Source organism: Ambystoma mexicanum, chromosome 1q (genome assembly GCF_040938575.1).
Source record: "Ambystoma mexicanum isolate Mex_15411 chromosome 1q, UKY_AmexF1_1, whole genome shotgun sequence".
Lineage (NCBI taxonomy): Eukaryota > Metazoa > Chordata > Amphibia > Caudata > Ambystomatidae > Ambystoma > Ambystoma mexicanum.
The window spans coordinates 1,245,842,961-1,245,859,417 of NC_090922.1; the positions used below are offsets into that span (position 1 = coordinate 1,245,842,961).

The 16,457-nt window shown below is 45.2% G+C and overlaps 1 protein-coding gene across 1 annotated transcript in view; it reads left to right on the forward strand.

The window, feature by feature from the left end:
* Positions 1-16,457, forward strand: part of TM2D1 (TM2 domain containing 1) — a 542,128-nt gene that overhangs the window by 415,407 nt on the left and 110,264 nt on the right. The window contains exon 6 of the mRNA XM_069642046.1: positions 686-819. Within this exon, the coding sequence (XP_069498147.1) occupies positions 686-796 (111 nt within the window). The 3' untranslated portion in view covers positions 797-819. The remainder of the gene's footprint in view (positions 1-685; positions 820-16,457) is intronic.

Here is a 16,457-nt window from a genome sequence, read left to right on the forward strand (position 1 = left end):
ACCTGTAACTGTTGTTCTCCAGCATGGGTCTGGCATGGATTCACTTGCGAACCCTCCCACCTACCCCTCTGCGGCTCTTCACTTGGTCAAACTGCCACTTTGCGTGCTACCAAATCTGAGGATGGGTGCCAGAGGTCGGGCTTAGGGAGAGGGCAGTCATTGCCTGGGGGCAGTATGACCCAGAAATCAGTGATTGGTTACTACTAAGAAAGACGGAGCAGAAACGAAACCGATACTGCTTTTTTCTTTACCGAGGATTCCCAGCCTGACGACGGGGAATATTCATGAGCATGTGAATCCATGCCAGACCCATGCTGGAGAACAACAGTTACAGGTAAGTAACTTGTTCCTTACGTGGCATTCCCAAACATGATGCATCACATTTGCAAATTAATGTTGTGTTTTGTTTGTTGCAATTGCAAATTCACTATAAGCTGGATTCTGTGACTGCGGTGACCTCTGAAAGCTTAGTCAACTGATGTCCTACTATAACCATGACAAAATATTTCACTTTCAGAGGTTTGTTTTAAATGTGACTAGTATCTGTTGGATGGTATTGTGGTGTTTAGCTTTTCACCTTGCAATATCTATAAAAAAAAATGGTGCCCCTTTTTTTGCTTTTTAATTACACTTCTTTTATTATTTATTATTATTTATTTTATTACATGTTGACTTCCTTTATCAGATCGTCGGACCGTCTGATGGCTCCAGCTACATTATAGATTACTATGGTGCAAGGCTTAATCGACTGAGCATTACCAATGAAACCTTTAGGAAAACACAGATGTATCCCTAAAAACACTGGCATGTACAGCACAGGTGGGTTTTTATTTTTGTCAAAGAATGAGTTACTGCTATTGGATTTCATTGTCTAGCACAGTGGTCTTTAAACCTGGGGAGTTGGGAGGCTGGGGGGGGGGGCGAAGCATGTCCAGGGGAGAGCCAAACTGATTAAAAATGGATTAAGATTACTGTTTTTAATATATGTTATGCTATGTTAAAGGTTCTTATGCTGCACATTGTTGCTGCATGGTCTCTTGGTGCTCTGGCGGATATGTAATGCAAGGGGCAGCGGGGTGGATTAGTAGGATTAAGCGGGAAAAGAGCAAGAGAGATGTGATGTGCTGTTTGCAGCTTCAGTTCGGTGTACACTGTTCGCTGAGTGTAGGTATGATTTTTGATTGGTGGCCGCCATATTGTGTTGGGCGAGATTGTGTTTTTTTCGTTGTTTTTGTGTAGTACTTGCGTTATGTTGTGCTGTAGGAGTAAGATTGTGTTAAATTCAGAATTTGAGAGTTGTATGCAAAAGGGTGCATTTTCTGTAAGTACAGTTGTGTTAGTGGCAGTACATTATCTACCCCTGCTGTATTGTCGGATTGTGATTCCTCTCCTTTTCCCTGATCATTCTAGAGTGTGGCAGTTACTGCACCCATGATTTCCTAAAGGTGAGGTGTTTTCCCTTTGCCCTGTGATCAGCCTGCAGGTTGCCTGGGTTGTGCGTCTAGCCCTATTCCTTTGTGTGGTGTGTTTCACGTCTTCTGTGGCTTAAATGGGACAGTTCTCACACCTCTGTTTCCGCTTTAGGCCCCCTATCAGTGGTCTGGTGAAGTCAGACACATGTCCCTCCCATGTTTGCATCCTTGTCTCTGTCAGGATCGGTACATTCAGGTCTCCGAACCCCCTTCTTATTCAGATGCCTCTCTTCTCCTTTTTACTCATTTCATGGTGCCTGTTTGTTGTTCAGTCGTTTGCATCGCGTTCAGAGCTGAAGGGCCATGTTTTTAGAAGTTTTCTGAATTTTAGATGGTCCTTCATATTTTGTATTTCTCTGGGGAGAGAGTTCCAAAGTGTTATGGCTTAGCAAGAGAATGCAGAGCCACCCAGTTTTTTCCTTGTATACGGTTTTGTTCTAAAAGGGTGTCGTCCCTGGATCTAAGTGTTCTAGTCAGTGATTTTCTTTTGTATGAATTCTGCTCTATGGCAGTGAATTGCTTTGTGTATTATGCACATTGAAGGTGATTGGTTTTTTTGATTGGGAGCCAATGTAGCATCCTTAGCGCATGTGTGATGTGGTTCCTTCGTGAGAGTTTGAGGAGAAGTCTGGGAGCCACGTTCTGTATTCGTTGCAGTTTACTCAGTAAGTATTCCGAGGTATAGGCTGTTGGCATAGTCTATCCTGGACATGAGGGAGATGATGACCAGGGTTTTGTGCGTGAAGGAGAGGCAGGGTAACCTCGTTTTTGATTGTGTGGAAATGGAAGAAGCATTTCTTAACTATCACGTTTACTTGCGGTTCTAGGCTTAAGTCATTGTCCATTAGGATTCAAAGGTTTTTGACAACTTTGGATGGAATGGTTGGGGTTCCAAGTTCTGAGGGCCATGGGACGTACTGGTTGTTTCCTTGGTTGTTTGATGTAATCATGATCTAAAACAAGATCAAGGTGACTGTTTTTAATTGAAAATACAATCAGTCGAAATTCTGCTTCCATTTTAAGGAGCCTGGGCCCACCCTGGACATCCTATGGGCCTCCTAGGTGGGGGGAGGGGCACAACAAATATTTTTACTGGGGCTGGGGAGTAGCCCCGTGTGAAAAAGTTAGAATACCACTGGTCTAGCACTCAATGGTACCACTCGGAACTCATTACTTGCCCCAAACCTGTAACCATCCTGCACTTCTAAAGTCCAACTTCAGGGCCCACTCTGCCCTCCATCCGTTGATGGGCAATAATATGAATACCATTAAATTGAATGAAATTGGTTAATACATCACTTAGAAACGTGACGAATTATGCATGAAGTGCTATATACGGACTCACACTATTATTGTAGAACATGCACTTTACCTTATGGCAATAACATATAGTCTCTGTAGGACCAGAAGTGGATTATGCTTTGCGCTGCATGAAATAATTTGACAAGTATTTGGAGGGAAAAAAGCATTTATTGAGGCTACAGCAAAACCGACCTGACTCTAGGCACCTTTCTGTAATATAAGCCAAGAGGAAGTATAGTTGTGCAAGATGCAATCTATAGAGTTGGATTGACTTTGTTGAACTTTATACCAAAGCACCCACAGTACATGCTTCCAGGCACTGTTATAGTGACATATTTAAAAGCACATTAGTGTACTGGGTTTCTTTCTAATCCAAGAACGGTCTCACCCGTGCCTCTTCTCGGCTAAACAAAACGGATAATAAACACAGCAAGGGTATGCTGACCTGTTATGCCAAATTGTTCAAATGCGATGTGGACACCCTTCGTGTGTATTACTTTAAAGACGCTTGCTTACTTACCATTGGGAACTGCATTGGGATGACTGGAAGCAGCCTACTGTCTCGACCCATCTTTCTATTTGCAGTAGATCTCTCCTTGTAATGAATGAAAGCGACATGTTTGCGCTTTCCTGTGCTTAGCATTTGAACGGTGAAGTGAAGGGAGCCTTTTTTTTTGGCACTACACAGAAGCGAAATACTGTTGGCCCACTCAAGCAACAGATAGATGCTACATATAAGGCTTAATTTGACAGGGCCATAGTCATCCGTTAACTGATGAAAGAAACCTAAAGGGAAATTATAACACCATGGGGGTTATTTTTAGAAGGAAGGGCTGTGAAATGGTTTATTCAGACGGGGCCCAGGTGGACTGTCTGGGGAGCTTTGCTTGGCTTATCAATACTGTGCCCAATTTGAAAGTATGCATACCTTCTTTTAATTAGTATTTCGTCTATAAGACTCATTTTGCTCTAACATACTTTTTCCCCTCCCTGTAACTTACTTGGGAGAGATACAAAGCGCACCGTATGCTATATAATTAGTTTAGGACATTTATTTTACGCTTGGTTGTGCACATAGTTAATGTTAATACTATGCTACCAAGATAAGTCTTCGTTGGCAAGAGTTAAAGCTTAGATAAATTGTGATTAGAACTTAGAAAAACATTTGATAAACAATGGCAATCAGATTGATACGACAGATGAATGCTCACTGAAACACGGTGTTGAGCATTCTACGTTTGAGAATAATTTTATTTTACAGCTAACGTGTTTTTTTTAATGAAACGTGTATAAATGTGTTTTTCATTTCTCTAACAGCATTAGATGTCAGGTAATTGTTCTCATGAAATAGAACATAAGTGAATTCATTTTTAGCCATACGTATGACCATCTATGTAGATGCGATTCCTCTGTCCTATTGAATTTAAGGTACACATAAGGTAAGCCGATGTTTTTATAATCTGACAAAAATAAATTTGACATTTATGGAGAGGGTGTGAGGCTGATAGGCATTGCACCTGGGAAAGAGGTACCAATATGCATGCACTGCACCATGCTGTCCGGGTGGGACCTGGGACTGCGGTCCCCTTCAGCACCCCACACCACCTCTGGTTCTAGATCCCCCTTGACAGGTTCAAACCAATGAACCTGTCACAAAGTTAAGGACATGTAGTGCTCCATTGCTCAAGTCTGTAGGAGTATAAATGACATACATGGCGAATTTGCGTTCTTCTTGACCAGTTTGTTGATGTGAAATAGGTGCCTGTATTGTCTGTAAAAATGCAATTCTGGCCTGTGTGGATAATGGTCGTGAAACCCAAAAAGTGGCCTTCAGTCGCAAAATCATCATTGTGGCTATTGTTCCCAACCCAACCATAGGTCATAGACCCGCAAACTTGCAGCATAACCCTTCCCCTCACACCCACCATAACGAGATGAGTTGGTGGGGATGGTGGTCCGAGGATACACAGTGTAAAAGGAGAGCCTTGTCTGAGATTGTGCTGCTATATAAAGCCAGTAGGCCAGGCTCCTCATGACCTCAATTAAACCTCACATCTGAGTTGCGTGAGCTTGCCTTTATGCATCCCAGAAATTCTGCTTGAGAAAGTTGAATGAGCTGCATCTTCAGAAGTCCCAACAAACTACCTGCACATTCATGGCCCAGTTCCTCTGGCAAGTCAAGGCCGTGGCTGTGGACGAGCTCCTTTATACAAATGCATACCAAAATTACTTTGTTTCAAGCATATCTTGAATTGGCGGATTTAGATGTTCTTGGGTTGTCTTCCAAGAATGAGATTGTAATAACCCTCCCAAATATGTATAATTAAGTTGTGTGGTAATCATGAAGCAGGGTTTGTATTCCAGAACATTAACAGAAAAGGAGCTAAATCTTTCCTAGTCATGAAAGGGCAACTCACTCTGAAGAAAATCCGCCAAATAAATATGTTGTGAACAGGGTTTAGTGTAGCTTAGTGTAGGTTGCTGGTGTTTAGGTGTGGGAGTCAGTGGTGGCTATTATGAAATGTTACTGTTCAAAGAAGGAAAAAACATCTGCAGCTGTGTGTCTATATGACACTGATGATCGTTTCAATTGACTACTGATGTTACCAGATAGTGGCATGAATATCATAGTATGTTTGTGAGTAAAAATGTCCTAGTTGGGTGCAAGGTGTAGTGCCTATATGCCTTTCCTATCATCTACCTATTGGCTTATTGAAGTGATGCATGCATATCTGTGCGATTCCGTTTAAGGGGGTAATCTTATCCATAGGCCTGTGCCATTCTCAACCTTTAAGAATGTGCTTGTTACAGTCAGTGTGGTCAGCAATTGTGTGTTCGAACAAGCTTTATTCAGCATAAGTACCATAAAAGCATCAATACGTGTTTTGCATATTAAGTTCACATTTTAAAAATACAATTCATGAATAACAAATCCCAATCAATACAGAACATCAATACAAGAATAAAACATAAAAAGAGAAAAGGAATATATAATATTGACAGATAATAGAAACAAGCCTTCATAAAAATAAGCTCCACAGCCATACAATATCAATTTCGCTCTACTTAACCAGGTCCTATGCAGACATTTTGTAACATAATAAACTTCGTTCACATTGCTGGTACTTTTACAGTATACCAAGATCTCTTCCGTTTGCAGGATACTCTTTAATCTAAAGAGGGAGACCAAATAGTGCCTCCTAAAACCCTTGTAACCAGGGCAGATAAGTAAAATAAATTCTAATGTTTCTTCTGGGTTACCACAAACTTTACATTGTTTGTCTAGGGAGCTGGTCCATTTTGCAGTAAAAGTAGCTACCTTAAGAGTGTTAGATCGAAGTTGAAAAAACAAAGCTTGTGCATACCCAGGGACCACAGTCTAAATAGGGCTCAAAGCCATTTGTCTGCTTCAACAATAGATAAGGTGCTCCTTTCTTTAAACCAGCACATGCCCATTTCATGTTCCTTGTTATAGCTTCACAACATTTTGATTTAACCACATTTTTTGAACCAACTGGTAGCCCCTCTGAGCTGGACCAGAAGGTTGACAACTCCAACTCTCCTAACCCTATGCAGATATGTTTGAGCCTTGGTAGTGAACGTTCCGTAAGTTAATCATCTCCCTATATTTTGCGAGTTCAGGCATACACCACAATCTGGACCGAAATAACAATGACTTGCTAGCTTCTACTTCAATCGGGGGCATAAGGTTTCATTCCCAGCGCAAAAAGGCCATTGGGGGCTCCCTTTGATTTCATGACTAGAGACCTCAGAAAATGGTTATCAGCCACCTTGATCTGAGTACACGTGCAATAACCCCCACAGCTCAGCTCCATATAGGGCTGAAGCCCATCCCGGGGCTTCGTACATTTGTAATGCGGGGTAAAATGCTCCTCAGCCATGTGTACTAAAAAAACAGTGTATTCCACTGCTGTACGTTTCTAAGGCGGTCATAGCCTTAGTGCAGTGTGTAGATCATGATAAATCTTCCGAAAACATAACCCCTAGGTAATTATAAAGAGAGACCTGCTCTAAAACATGCTCCTTAATTAGAATCCTTAAGTTTAATGTCTTGCTACTTTTGCGACCAAACACCATTACCTTTGTTTTTGCTAGGTTAAGTTCCATTGACAAAAATATTCAAATTACATCTTAAACCCATAGGAGTAGTAGATAACACTGCATCGGCTGCATAAAAAAGGGCTGGGAATATATCAAAACCAAGTTTGGGGGGGTCACGACCACACACTAACAGTTCTTCAATTATCACATTTATATACAAACAACATAGAAGTGTGGGGGAGGCAACAAGAACCCTTGTTGGACCCCCTCTCTACCGAGAAAGTTTAGGTAGTCTCGCTACCCAACCCCCACCTTACAGAAGCTCCATTATTGGTATAAAGTGATTCTGGTATTATTGGTATGAAGTTATTCTGGCTCTGGAATACCCTTCCTTCTCGGCACTGACCACAGCTTGCATCTTGAGACACTGACTAATGCTGTGCGTAAGTCTACAAATACAGAGTAGATCCTATCATTTTGTAGGGAGATATATTTGGACAAAACTGCATGCAGTTGGAGGCATTGGTCCATTTTGCCAATGCCGGACTGAAATCCAGCCTGCAGGTGCTTTGTTATTACCCTCAAGAGCCCAACACTGCAGGCGGGCCAGTAACACCTTTGCATAGACCTTTCCCACCGTATCAAGCAGTGAGATCGGTCTATAATTACCCAGGTTCTTATTGTCTCCCTTCTTGTACAAGGGGATAAGATTTGCTTTACACCATGATTGAGGGACATCCCCCCCCGTTCATGCAACAAAATCAAAAACTCGCGTTAAAAGGGTCGCCCAGATGGATGGCTCGTCTTTTAACAAATCAATCTGGATTCCATCTGGCCCTGGCGCTTTCCCACACCCTAACTCAATAATAGTTTCTTCCACTTCAGTGGTTGTGAACGTCAAAGGTGGTTCACCACAGTTCTCCCCAGCCAACTGCTGTAAATATGCAAGTGGCTCTTTGTGTCCCTTCTTATAAATTGTGCTAAAATGGTTAAACCATTCTGCTGGTGAAATATGACTGTAGACCGGACCCACTGACTTCACTTCATTTCCTCCTACCAGCCTCCAAAAACTGACATGATCACCATTCACACTACAGGACAGTAACTCATCCCATTTGTTCATAAAATATTGAGACGACTTAAGGGTCCCTACCGCTTTGTAATTAGCCCAAAGGTGCCTAACATGGTGCTCGTCAATCATAACCACATTTTAAAGTAGTTCATTAGATCCTGCTTGGCTGACAAACGATCTTCATCAAACCACCCTTTGTTGGCCAGGTTGTACTTGCAGGTTTTAAAAAATAGGATGATACATTCTTCACCATATCTGTATATCTATCTCCCACAATGGGAGAGAAGGAATACGCCAGAAAAAATACCCACTATGTAGAGCTCAATACTTGCATAAAGGCTCAGCAGAATCAAGCTCTGGTCTAATGATGACCATTTGACCCCCTGCGTTGCATTACCAGCAACAGTGATCATACTTCCCTCCTTTTTCCTCCAGAGTTGTCATTCCATCCCCACACAGGACAAAGAATGCAACTTAAAGGAATAGTTCGGTAAACATTTGTTATTGCCCCTACGGGTCGGCCATGTGTTTTTAAGCCTAAGTCGCTCGATTTTAGAAACATTTCCTATGGACCTTACCCGAGTTTTTGTCCATTAAATACACGCGAAAACAGGCAGTAGTGCGCCGCCATTTTGTGATAATCTTATCACTTGCCGCATGGTCCTGGCTGACCTGCTTTTGCGGCACTAAATCATATCCCCCGCCCGTGAGCCTGACATTATTAAAACATTCCTATTCCCCGCCCCTCTCCGTGATGTTTTTGTGCTGCGTAGGCAAACGCGCCCAGTCGTCTTCTACGCGACTTCACACAGAACCCGGAAACCAACACAGATCAACTCACAACACAGCGCGCCACAATTCGGAATATGAAACTGTACTTTAAAATCAAACAGCAACACGGTACATTTGGTAAATTACATTTCGAAGGGATTCTGTCCTCCGACGTATTCCTCATCTTAGATATCTCCTTCCAGCTATGCTGGCCTCGGAAAAATTTTTCTCTAGAAGGCGCTGCGCGTCGACGTCCTCCGAGTCGATGTCCCTCGACAGCCGCCGTATCGACGTCGACGTCAGCCTGCCTATAAAGGCCGCGCGCAGCGTCCGTTGCTCAGTTCCGTTTTTCCGCGCTTACTCGGTGCCTCGGAATACCGTTGCTCAGTTCTATGTCAGATTAAACCTATTTACCTCGAGTTATTTGATCCGTACTCGATGGCTTCCTCGTCGGAACCGACAACTCCTCGATCCGGCTTCAAAAAATGACGAGATTGTGAAAAAAAGATGTCACTGACTGACCCTCACAGAGTTTGTCTGTGGTGTTTGGGAGCTGAACACCATTGTTCGGAGTGCGAGGACTATATGTCCATGACAGCTAAGGCCCTGAAGGAGCGTAGGGGGAAGCTGGAGAAAGGTAAGACTTTTAAAGCTTCTTCGTTGACGAAGTCGAGACATTAGTCTCCTCGTCACCATTCGCGCTCCAGGTCTCGAAGTGGGGTCCCATCACTCCTCGAGATCGAAGCACTCGAAGAGGAGACGTCGAAGATCCCCTTCTCCGTCTTCCTCTTCCTCTGTTTCGCCAAAAAGAATCCCTTGCCCCACGAAGCATAGTTCCCGGGCTGAATGGGAGGAATTCCGCAAAAATATGATGAGCGTCTTCGAGAAAGCGGCCTCGACCCCCTCGAAGACTGCCGAGAGCGATGCTCTGGTCGAAAGACCCGAAGGTCAAAAACGCTGCGAGTCGCAGTACCCGGCGAAGGAAACCTCTCGAGCGCGTCTCGAACCCTCGAGTAGGACTATGACCTCCAAACCTTCCTTGAAGGTTCCGTCGACGCCGTCGACGAGGGTTCCGTCGACGCCGAGGTCGGTGTCTTCGACGCCGTTGTCGAAGGGACCTTCGACACACGGGTCTGTCGACTCGACGCCAGCTTCGACACCGGCGTCAACGCCAAGAAAAGTCACGGTCACGACACACCCAGTGACTATCCCCAGGTCCTCGATGACGATAGCTTCGAGATTGTCGAGTAGAATCCCAATTCTGTCGAGGTCATCGAGGCCTCCGCCTTTGTTTTCGACGCCACGCTCGAAGCCTTCGGCGTCGACGGCATCGACGTTTTCGAGGCCGATAATGACAAGTTCGGCACCCTCTGCCTTGGAAATGGGATTTACACCCTTTATGAGTTCAGAACAATTGAGAACTATGTCCTCAATTTTGGAAGAGGGTGAATTGTCTGAACAGGAAGACACATTTGAGTTGCAGGGACCTGTAACCCCAATTAGAGAGGAATTGTCCTCTGAAGAACGCAGGTTAAAGGATCTTCATGATTCCTTACATGAGGCAAGTGGGTTAGACACTTCCCCTGAGGTGGAGTCTGCTAGGCCAGACCCGGGGGAGCATGCTGAAACCCCCTATAGAGCCTTAATGGCCAGGATCACAGAGTTTATGGGGTGGTCTGCACCTTCACAATCTTTCCAACAAGATGACCTCACGGATATTCTTGATAAAGGCCCACAGGAGGATCCTGTGGTGCCTTTCCATAAAGCTCTTCAGAGGAAGATTATGACGAACTCGGAAACCCCAGATGTCGTCCCGGCAGTAAATAAAAAACTGTCTACAAAATACAGGGTATCCTCTACAGACCCGGAGTTTTTGTCAAAACACCCATCCCCAGAAAGTCTGGTGGTACAGGCAGCATCTTCTACCGATGTCAAGACGGCTTATCCTACCGTCCCACAGGACAGGGACGATAAAAAATATGATGCTATGGCAAAGAAAGTTTTTTCGCCATGTAGCATGGCGTTAAAATCTGTGAATGCTACTTGCACCCTTGCTAGATTCAGCCATACACTTTGGGAGTGTGCTTCTACAGCGGCTGACTGCATCCTGGAGGGAGAAGAAAGGGAGGCGTTCCTGAATATCATACAGGACGGTAAAGACGCTATGTGCGAATCCCTCCAGACGGGCATTGATTCGGCTGACAGTATCAGCAGAGCAATGGCGGCAAGTACAACAACCAGGAGATTTGCTTGGTTGAGAAAGTCTGGTTTTGCCCCAGATGTGCAAGCCAGGCTCTTGAACATGCCATTCGATGGCTCTTCTTTGTTTGGGAAAAAGGCGGATGACAGTTTAGAAAAACTGCAAACTTCAAAAGCAGCAGCAAAATCCCTAGGCGCTGCAATCCGTCAGACACCTTTTCGTCCCACAGGAACCTCTGCGAGAGGCAAGTCCTTTCGCTTCTACTCCGCATTCGGAAGAGGTAGAGGACGACCGGCTCAAAGGGGACAAAGAAGAACTACCCGAGGTGGACGGGGTAGATATTCAAAGGCCGCAGCAACAACAGGTGCCTCTTTACCATCTGCATCAGCCGCCCCAAAACCACTCTGAGGACTTCCCTCACAGGACACCTGTAGGAGGCAGGTTGACTCAACATCTGGTGGAATGGCAGGCTATCACGTCAGATGCTTGGGCATTGGAAACAGTTGCCCAAGGTTACTGCCTGCCTCTCCTACGCATACCTCAGAGTCATCCACCGGGGATCAGCTCTCAGAAAGCTCCAGATCCGCTCCTCTTGCAGGAAATTTTGGACCTGCTAGAGAAAGGTGCCATAGAACCGGTACCTGTAGCGGAGAGGAACAAGGGCTGGTACTCCCCTTACTTTCTCATTCCAAAGAAAGACGGAGGACTGAGACCCATCTTGGACTTGCAAGAATTGAACACATTCCTCAGAAAAGACAAATTCAAGATGGTCACTCTTTCTCAGATCCTCCAGGCCCTTCAGTTCCAGGACTGGTTGGTATCTCTGGACCTTCAGGACGCTTATTTCCATGTGCCTATCCATCTCAAACACAGGAAATACCTGAGGTTCGCAATTGGCAACTCTCACTATCAATTTCTAGTGCTGCCATTTGGGCTGACCTCCGCCCCGAGGGTCTTCACCAAGTTAATGTCGGTAGTGGCGGCAAGTCTAAGGAGGGAAGGGATTCATGTCTACCCCTACCTGGACGATTGGTTGATCAGGGCTGTCTCTTCGGAACAAGCTCAGATCCAACTAAATCACGTGTGCCACTCCCTTCACAGACTGGGCTTCTCCCTCAATTTAAAGAAGTCACAAATGATACCATCGCAGAGACTCCAGTTCATAGGAGCGATCCTGGACACTTCCCTGGGAAAAGCCTCGCCACCAGAGGTGAGGGCTCAAGATATTCTACAGATGGTTACCAAGTTTCAAAATGCCCAACGTCTCCCAGCCTTTGACTTTTTGAGGTTGCTAGGCCTCATGGCATCCTGCATTTTCCTAGTGCCAGAGGCTCGCCTGAGAATGAGATCCCTCCAGTGGGCACTGAGGACTCAGTGGTCACAATTCTCAGGGAGAATGACAGATCTTCTTCAGGTTCCCGACAGGGTGGCTCGAGACCTTCAGTGGTGGGCCTGTCAGGAGAACATTCTGAAAGGAGAACATTTTTGGCAACCCTGGCCGGAGATAACAGTAGTCACGGATGCCTCACTCACAGGGTGGGGAGCCCACGCCAACGACTTGACCATCAGCGGTCGTTGGTCTCCATCGGAGTCCAGACTACATATCAACCTGTTAGAGCTGAGAGCCATCAGACTTGCGCTGAAGGCGTTCCTGCCAGCTGTACAAGGGAAAAACGTCCTGATAATGACGGACAACACAGTGGCCATGCATTACCTCAACAAAAGAGGAGGCGTAGGATCACTACCCCTGTGCAGAGAGGCGATGCAGCTCTGGTTTTGGGCAATCCAAGAAGGAATCTCTCTATCGGCAGTTCACCTAGCCGGAGAGAAGAACTTGACAGCGGACGTTCTGAGCAGGCAGAGCACAGTCTCCCACGAGTGGGAACTAGCTCAGGAAGTCCTTCAAGAGATCTTCGCCCTTTGGGGAACCCCTCAGGTGGATCTGTTCGCCACCAGCGTCAACAGGAAATGCGATCTGTTCTGCTCAAGGGAATTTCCCCCGAGAGGAGCTCTGGGAGACGCGTTCATAGTGGACTGGGAGTTTCCGCTTCTGTACGCGTTCCCACCGGTCCCTGTCATTCCTCAAATGATCAGGAGGTTGAGAAGATTCCGGAGAACCATGATCCTAATTGCCCCGGATTGGGCCAGGAGAACGTGGTACCCGGACCTTCTAGACTTGTCCATCTGCCCTCCAATTCGACTTCCACTCAGAGAGAACCTACTCTCACAGAAGGGAGGTCAGGTTCTCCATCCAGACATCAAAACCCTCAACCTTCACGCTTGGCTTCTGAAAGGTTGAGGTACAAGGATTGGGACCTCCCTGATGATGATATGGAGGTGTTGCTTTCGGCAAGGAGGCCAGCAACAAAGTCTTTATACCGCTGCCGTTGGAACAGATTTTGCAGCTGGTGTAGAGAACAGAATATCGACCCTTTTTCATGTGGTACACCAATGGTTTTGTCCTTCCTTCTATATTTGGCGAATTCAGGCCTTCAAGTTGGCACCATTAAGGGCTATCTCGCAGCGCTATCCATCTTTAAGCGCACTACGGAAGAACCATCCTATTTCAAATTACCCTTGGTAATACAGTTTCTAAAGGGGTTAACCAATGTTTATCCCCCAAGACCATTCCAAGTTCCCCTATGGGATTTAAACTTAGTACTAACTTTCCTGATGGGCACGCCTTTCGAACCACTCCATTCTTGTTCGTTAAGATTCCTTACACTTAAAACTGTTTTATTAATAGCACTTATATCTGCTAGAAGGGTGAGCGAATTACAAGCTCTTTCTTGTAAACCCCCTCACACAATATTTCACAAAGACAAAGTTGTCCTGCAAGTGAAGCCTAATTTCCTCCCAAAGGTGGTTTCTGAATTCCATATCACTCAGAAAATTACCCTACCATCTTTCTATCCTCCTCCTCACCCGGGGAAAGAGGAAGAGAGGTTACACAGGCTAGACCCTAGAAGGGCTTTAAGTTTTTACATCAGTAGACTAGCCAGGATAAGACAGGCAGACCAGCTGTTTGTAGGTTACGCAGGTCACAAGCTGGGGTTACCAATAACTAAGCAGACCATTTCCAGATGGATCATTCTAGCCATTCTGGAATGTTATAAACTGGCAGGGAAAGAGCCCCCTCAAAACCTTAGGGCTCATTCGACCAGAGGTATTGCAGCTTCATCGGCCCTCAAAAGAGGCGTGCCGGTTAAAGACATCTGTGCGGCCGCTACATGGTCGTCTGTCCATACCTTTACACGTTTTTACAATTTGGATTCCTCCTCCAGTCAAGAGACTAGGTTTGGAAGGGCTGTACTGCATTCTATTCATCAATAGAAGACAGCGTGAAGTCAGTACTCCCTCCTCCAATAATAGAATACTGCTATGGGAGCCTATCTAAGATGAGGAATACGTCGGAGGACACAATCCCTTCGAAGAACAAGTTACTTCTTACCTTGTAACGTTCTTTCGACGGGATGTTCCTCCGACGTATTCCTCATCGGCCCTCCCATCCATCCCCGCAGTTCTACTTCCTGTGTTGTTGCAGCTTACGCTCCTTCAGGGTGATTAGTCTAGTCCAGAAAGTATTATTGTGGGCTACAAAACGGAACTGAGCAACGGACGCTGCGCGCGGCCTTTATAGGCAGGATGACGTCGATACGGCGGCTGTCGAGGGACATCGACTCGGAGGATGTCGACGCGCAGCGACCTCTAGAGAAAAAATTTTCCGAGGTCAGCAGAGCTGGAAGGAGATATCTAAGATGAGGAATACGTCGGAGGAACATCCCGTCGAAAGAACGTTACCACGTCAGAAGTAACTTGTTCTTATTTGACATTAAATGTTTATAGAATATGCAGCAATTGCCATATGAACTCGGAATGCCATTTATTTTCTTTTATCTCTATCCGCAAATCCGTAAAAGTTTATCGTGAGTCACGCGCTGTTCCTTTATGGTACACAGGGTGTTGGTTTTCGTTAAAAGAAGCACTTTGGTCGCACGGTGAACCGCAAGGCTGTTCCATCAAGTAGGCACTAGGCCAGCGCAAAGGTTGATATGTTGCTTCTAGCCGCTAGTACCGCGTAAGGGCATATGGGCCCTTGGCGATCGTCTCATAAAATCATCAATGTGGTGCAGTTGTTTACAAGAAGCTGCAGCTTGCGGTTGAAAAAAAACATCTGCCGGGGTCTGAAACTGGTAGCAGTAGGGAAGGATATACCTGTTTTGAAAACATAAAATTTATAATTAGTCTCGCCAGCCGCTCTTTATTAATATTATTCATTTTATTTATTACGGCAGAGCTGAAACTATTTGCTTTCAAGGATAGTGCAATGGAGTGTGTTCGGCTCTAAAATCAATGCGAAAAGTAACGAAATAAATCGAGGTTAGCACACAATGAGAAACGACTGTTTGTCTACATGCGTGTGGAATGTGGACCTGCATGCCCATGTGCCCGCTACAAGGACGATCCCACAAACGTTTTCCTAGCCCTTCATTCATTCATTTATTCATGCATCCATTCATTAATTCTTCATTCCGGTATAAAAACGTCTAAAGAGTTACTTACATTATATTTGCAATTTCCATTGTGTCTCTGTGTAATGCAGTCCGTAAATCCCACTGTGCTCTTGACAACGATTTTTCGTATACTGAACTAACACGAAACTCTGTCTAGTTTCAGAATTTTCTGCCTTATCGTCTCTTACGTTATTGCACCCCCCCTTCAAATGAAGTTCTTTGGGCATGGTCCCTGTCTCTCAAGGTCAAAAAACAATAGAACCTTATACTGCCAGTGCGAGTTGTGGGCCTCTTCAGGGAGCAAGCTGAAAATCAAAGCCGCTGACCTTCACTAGAAATGAGCATACATTCTTTCTTTGCAACATCCCGTAGTAAAGCTCGGACAAATGCTATCTAGACACTGCACACTATTGAACGACTTTCATGCGTTACAATGATATGTATATGTAATTTTGGATATAGTAGAAGACCATGAAATAGGAGTGGCATGACAAGCAGAGTATAGTTACTCAGATTACGAGGATGAACAGTTGCGCGAAGTTCGTGTATAAGCACCATCATTATCCTCACCACGGACCGTGTGAGGCAGGCTGCCCTGAAGTCTGGCAGCTCGGTGATGCATTGCGGTCGTGGCTCGCCTTCCGAAATGTAGGCCACGCATCCAGAGTTTTCACAGCAGCAGCAGTTCTCGTCATTGGTTGGCATTAGCTAGCACTGATTGCATGTGCACCAGGTGGAAACACCGTCCATGCGACTAGGTCCTGGCTCTTCAGCTGTTGAATCGTCCTTACAACTGCCGTCCGAAGACCCATCGTTTTCGCGTGTTTCCCTTTCCAGTAGTTCCTCCTCGGGATACTCGGGCTCGTACATGTAGGGCATTATTGTAGCCATTGTGTGTTAAACAAACTAAAATAATTTATAGCGGTGGTACTGGTATCTGTTCACACGGGGTACAAGCAACGAAAGTAGCTGACCAGAGCACAGAAACGAGTCACAGAATACTCAAAGTAACACAGAGAGAGGAATGAAATCGAAAATCTGCTGCTGTGTGTTGTGAAACGGTC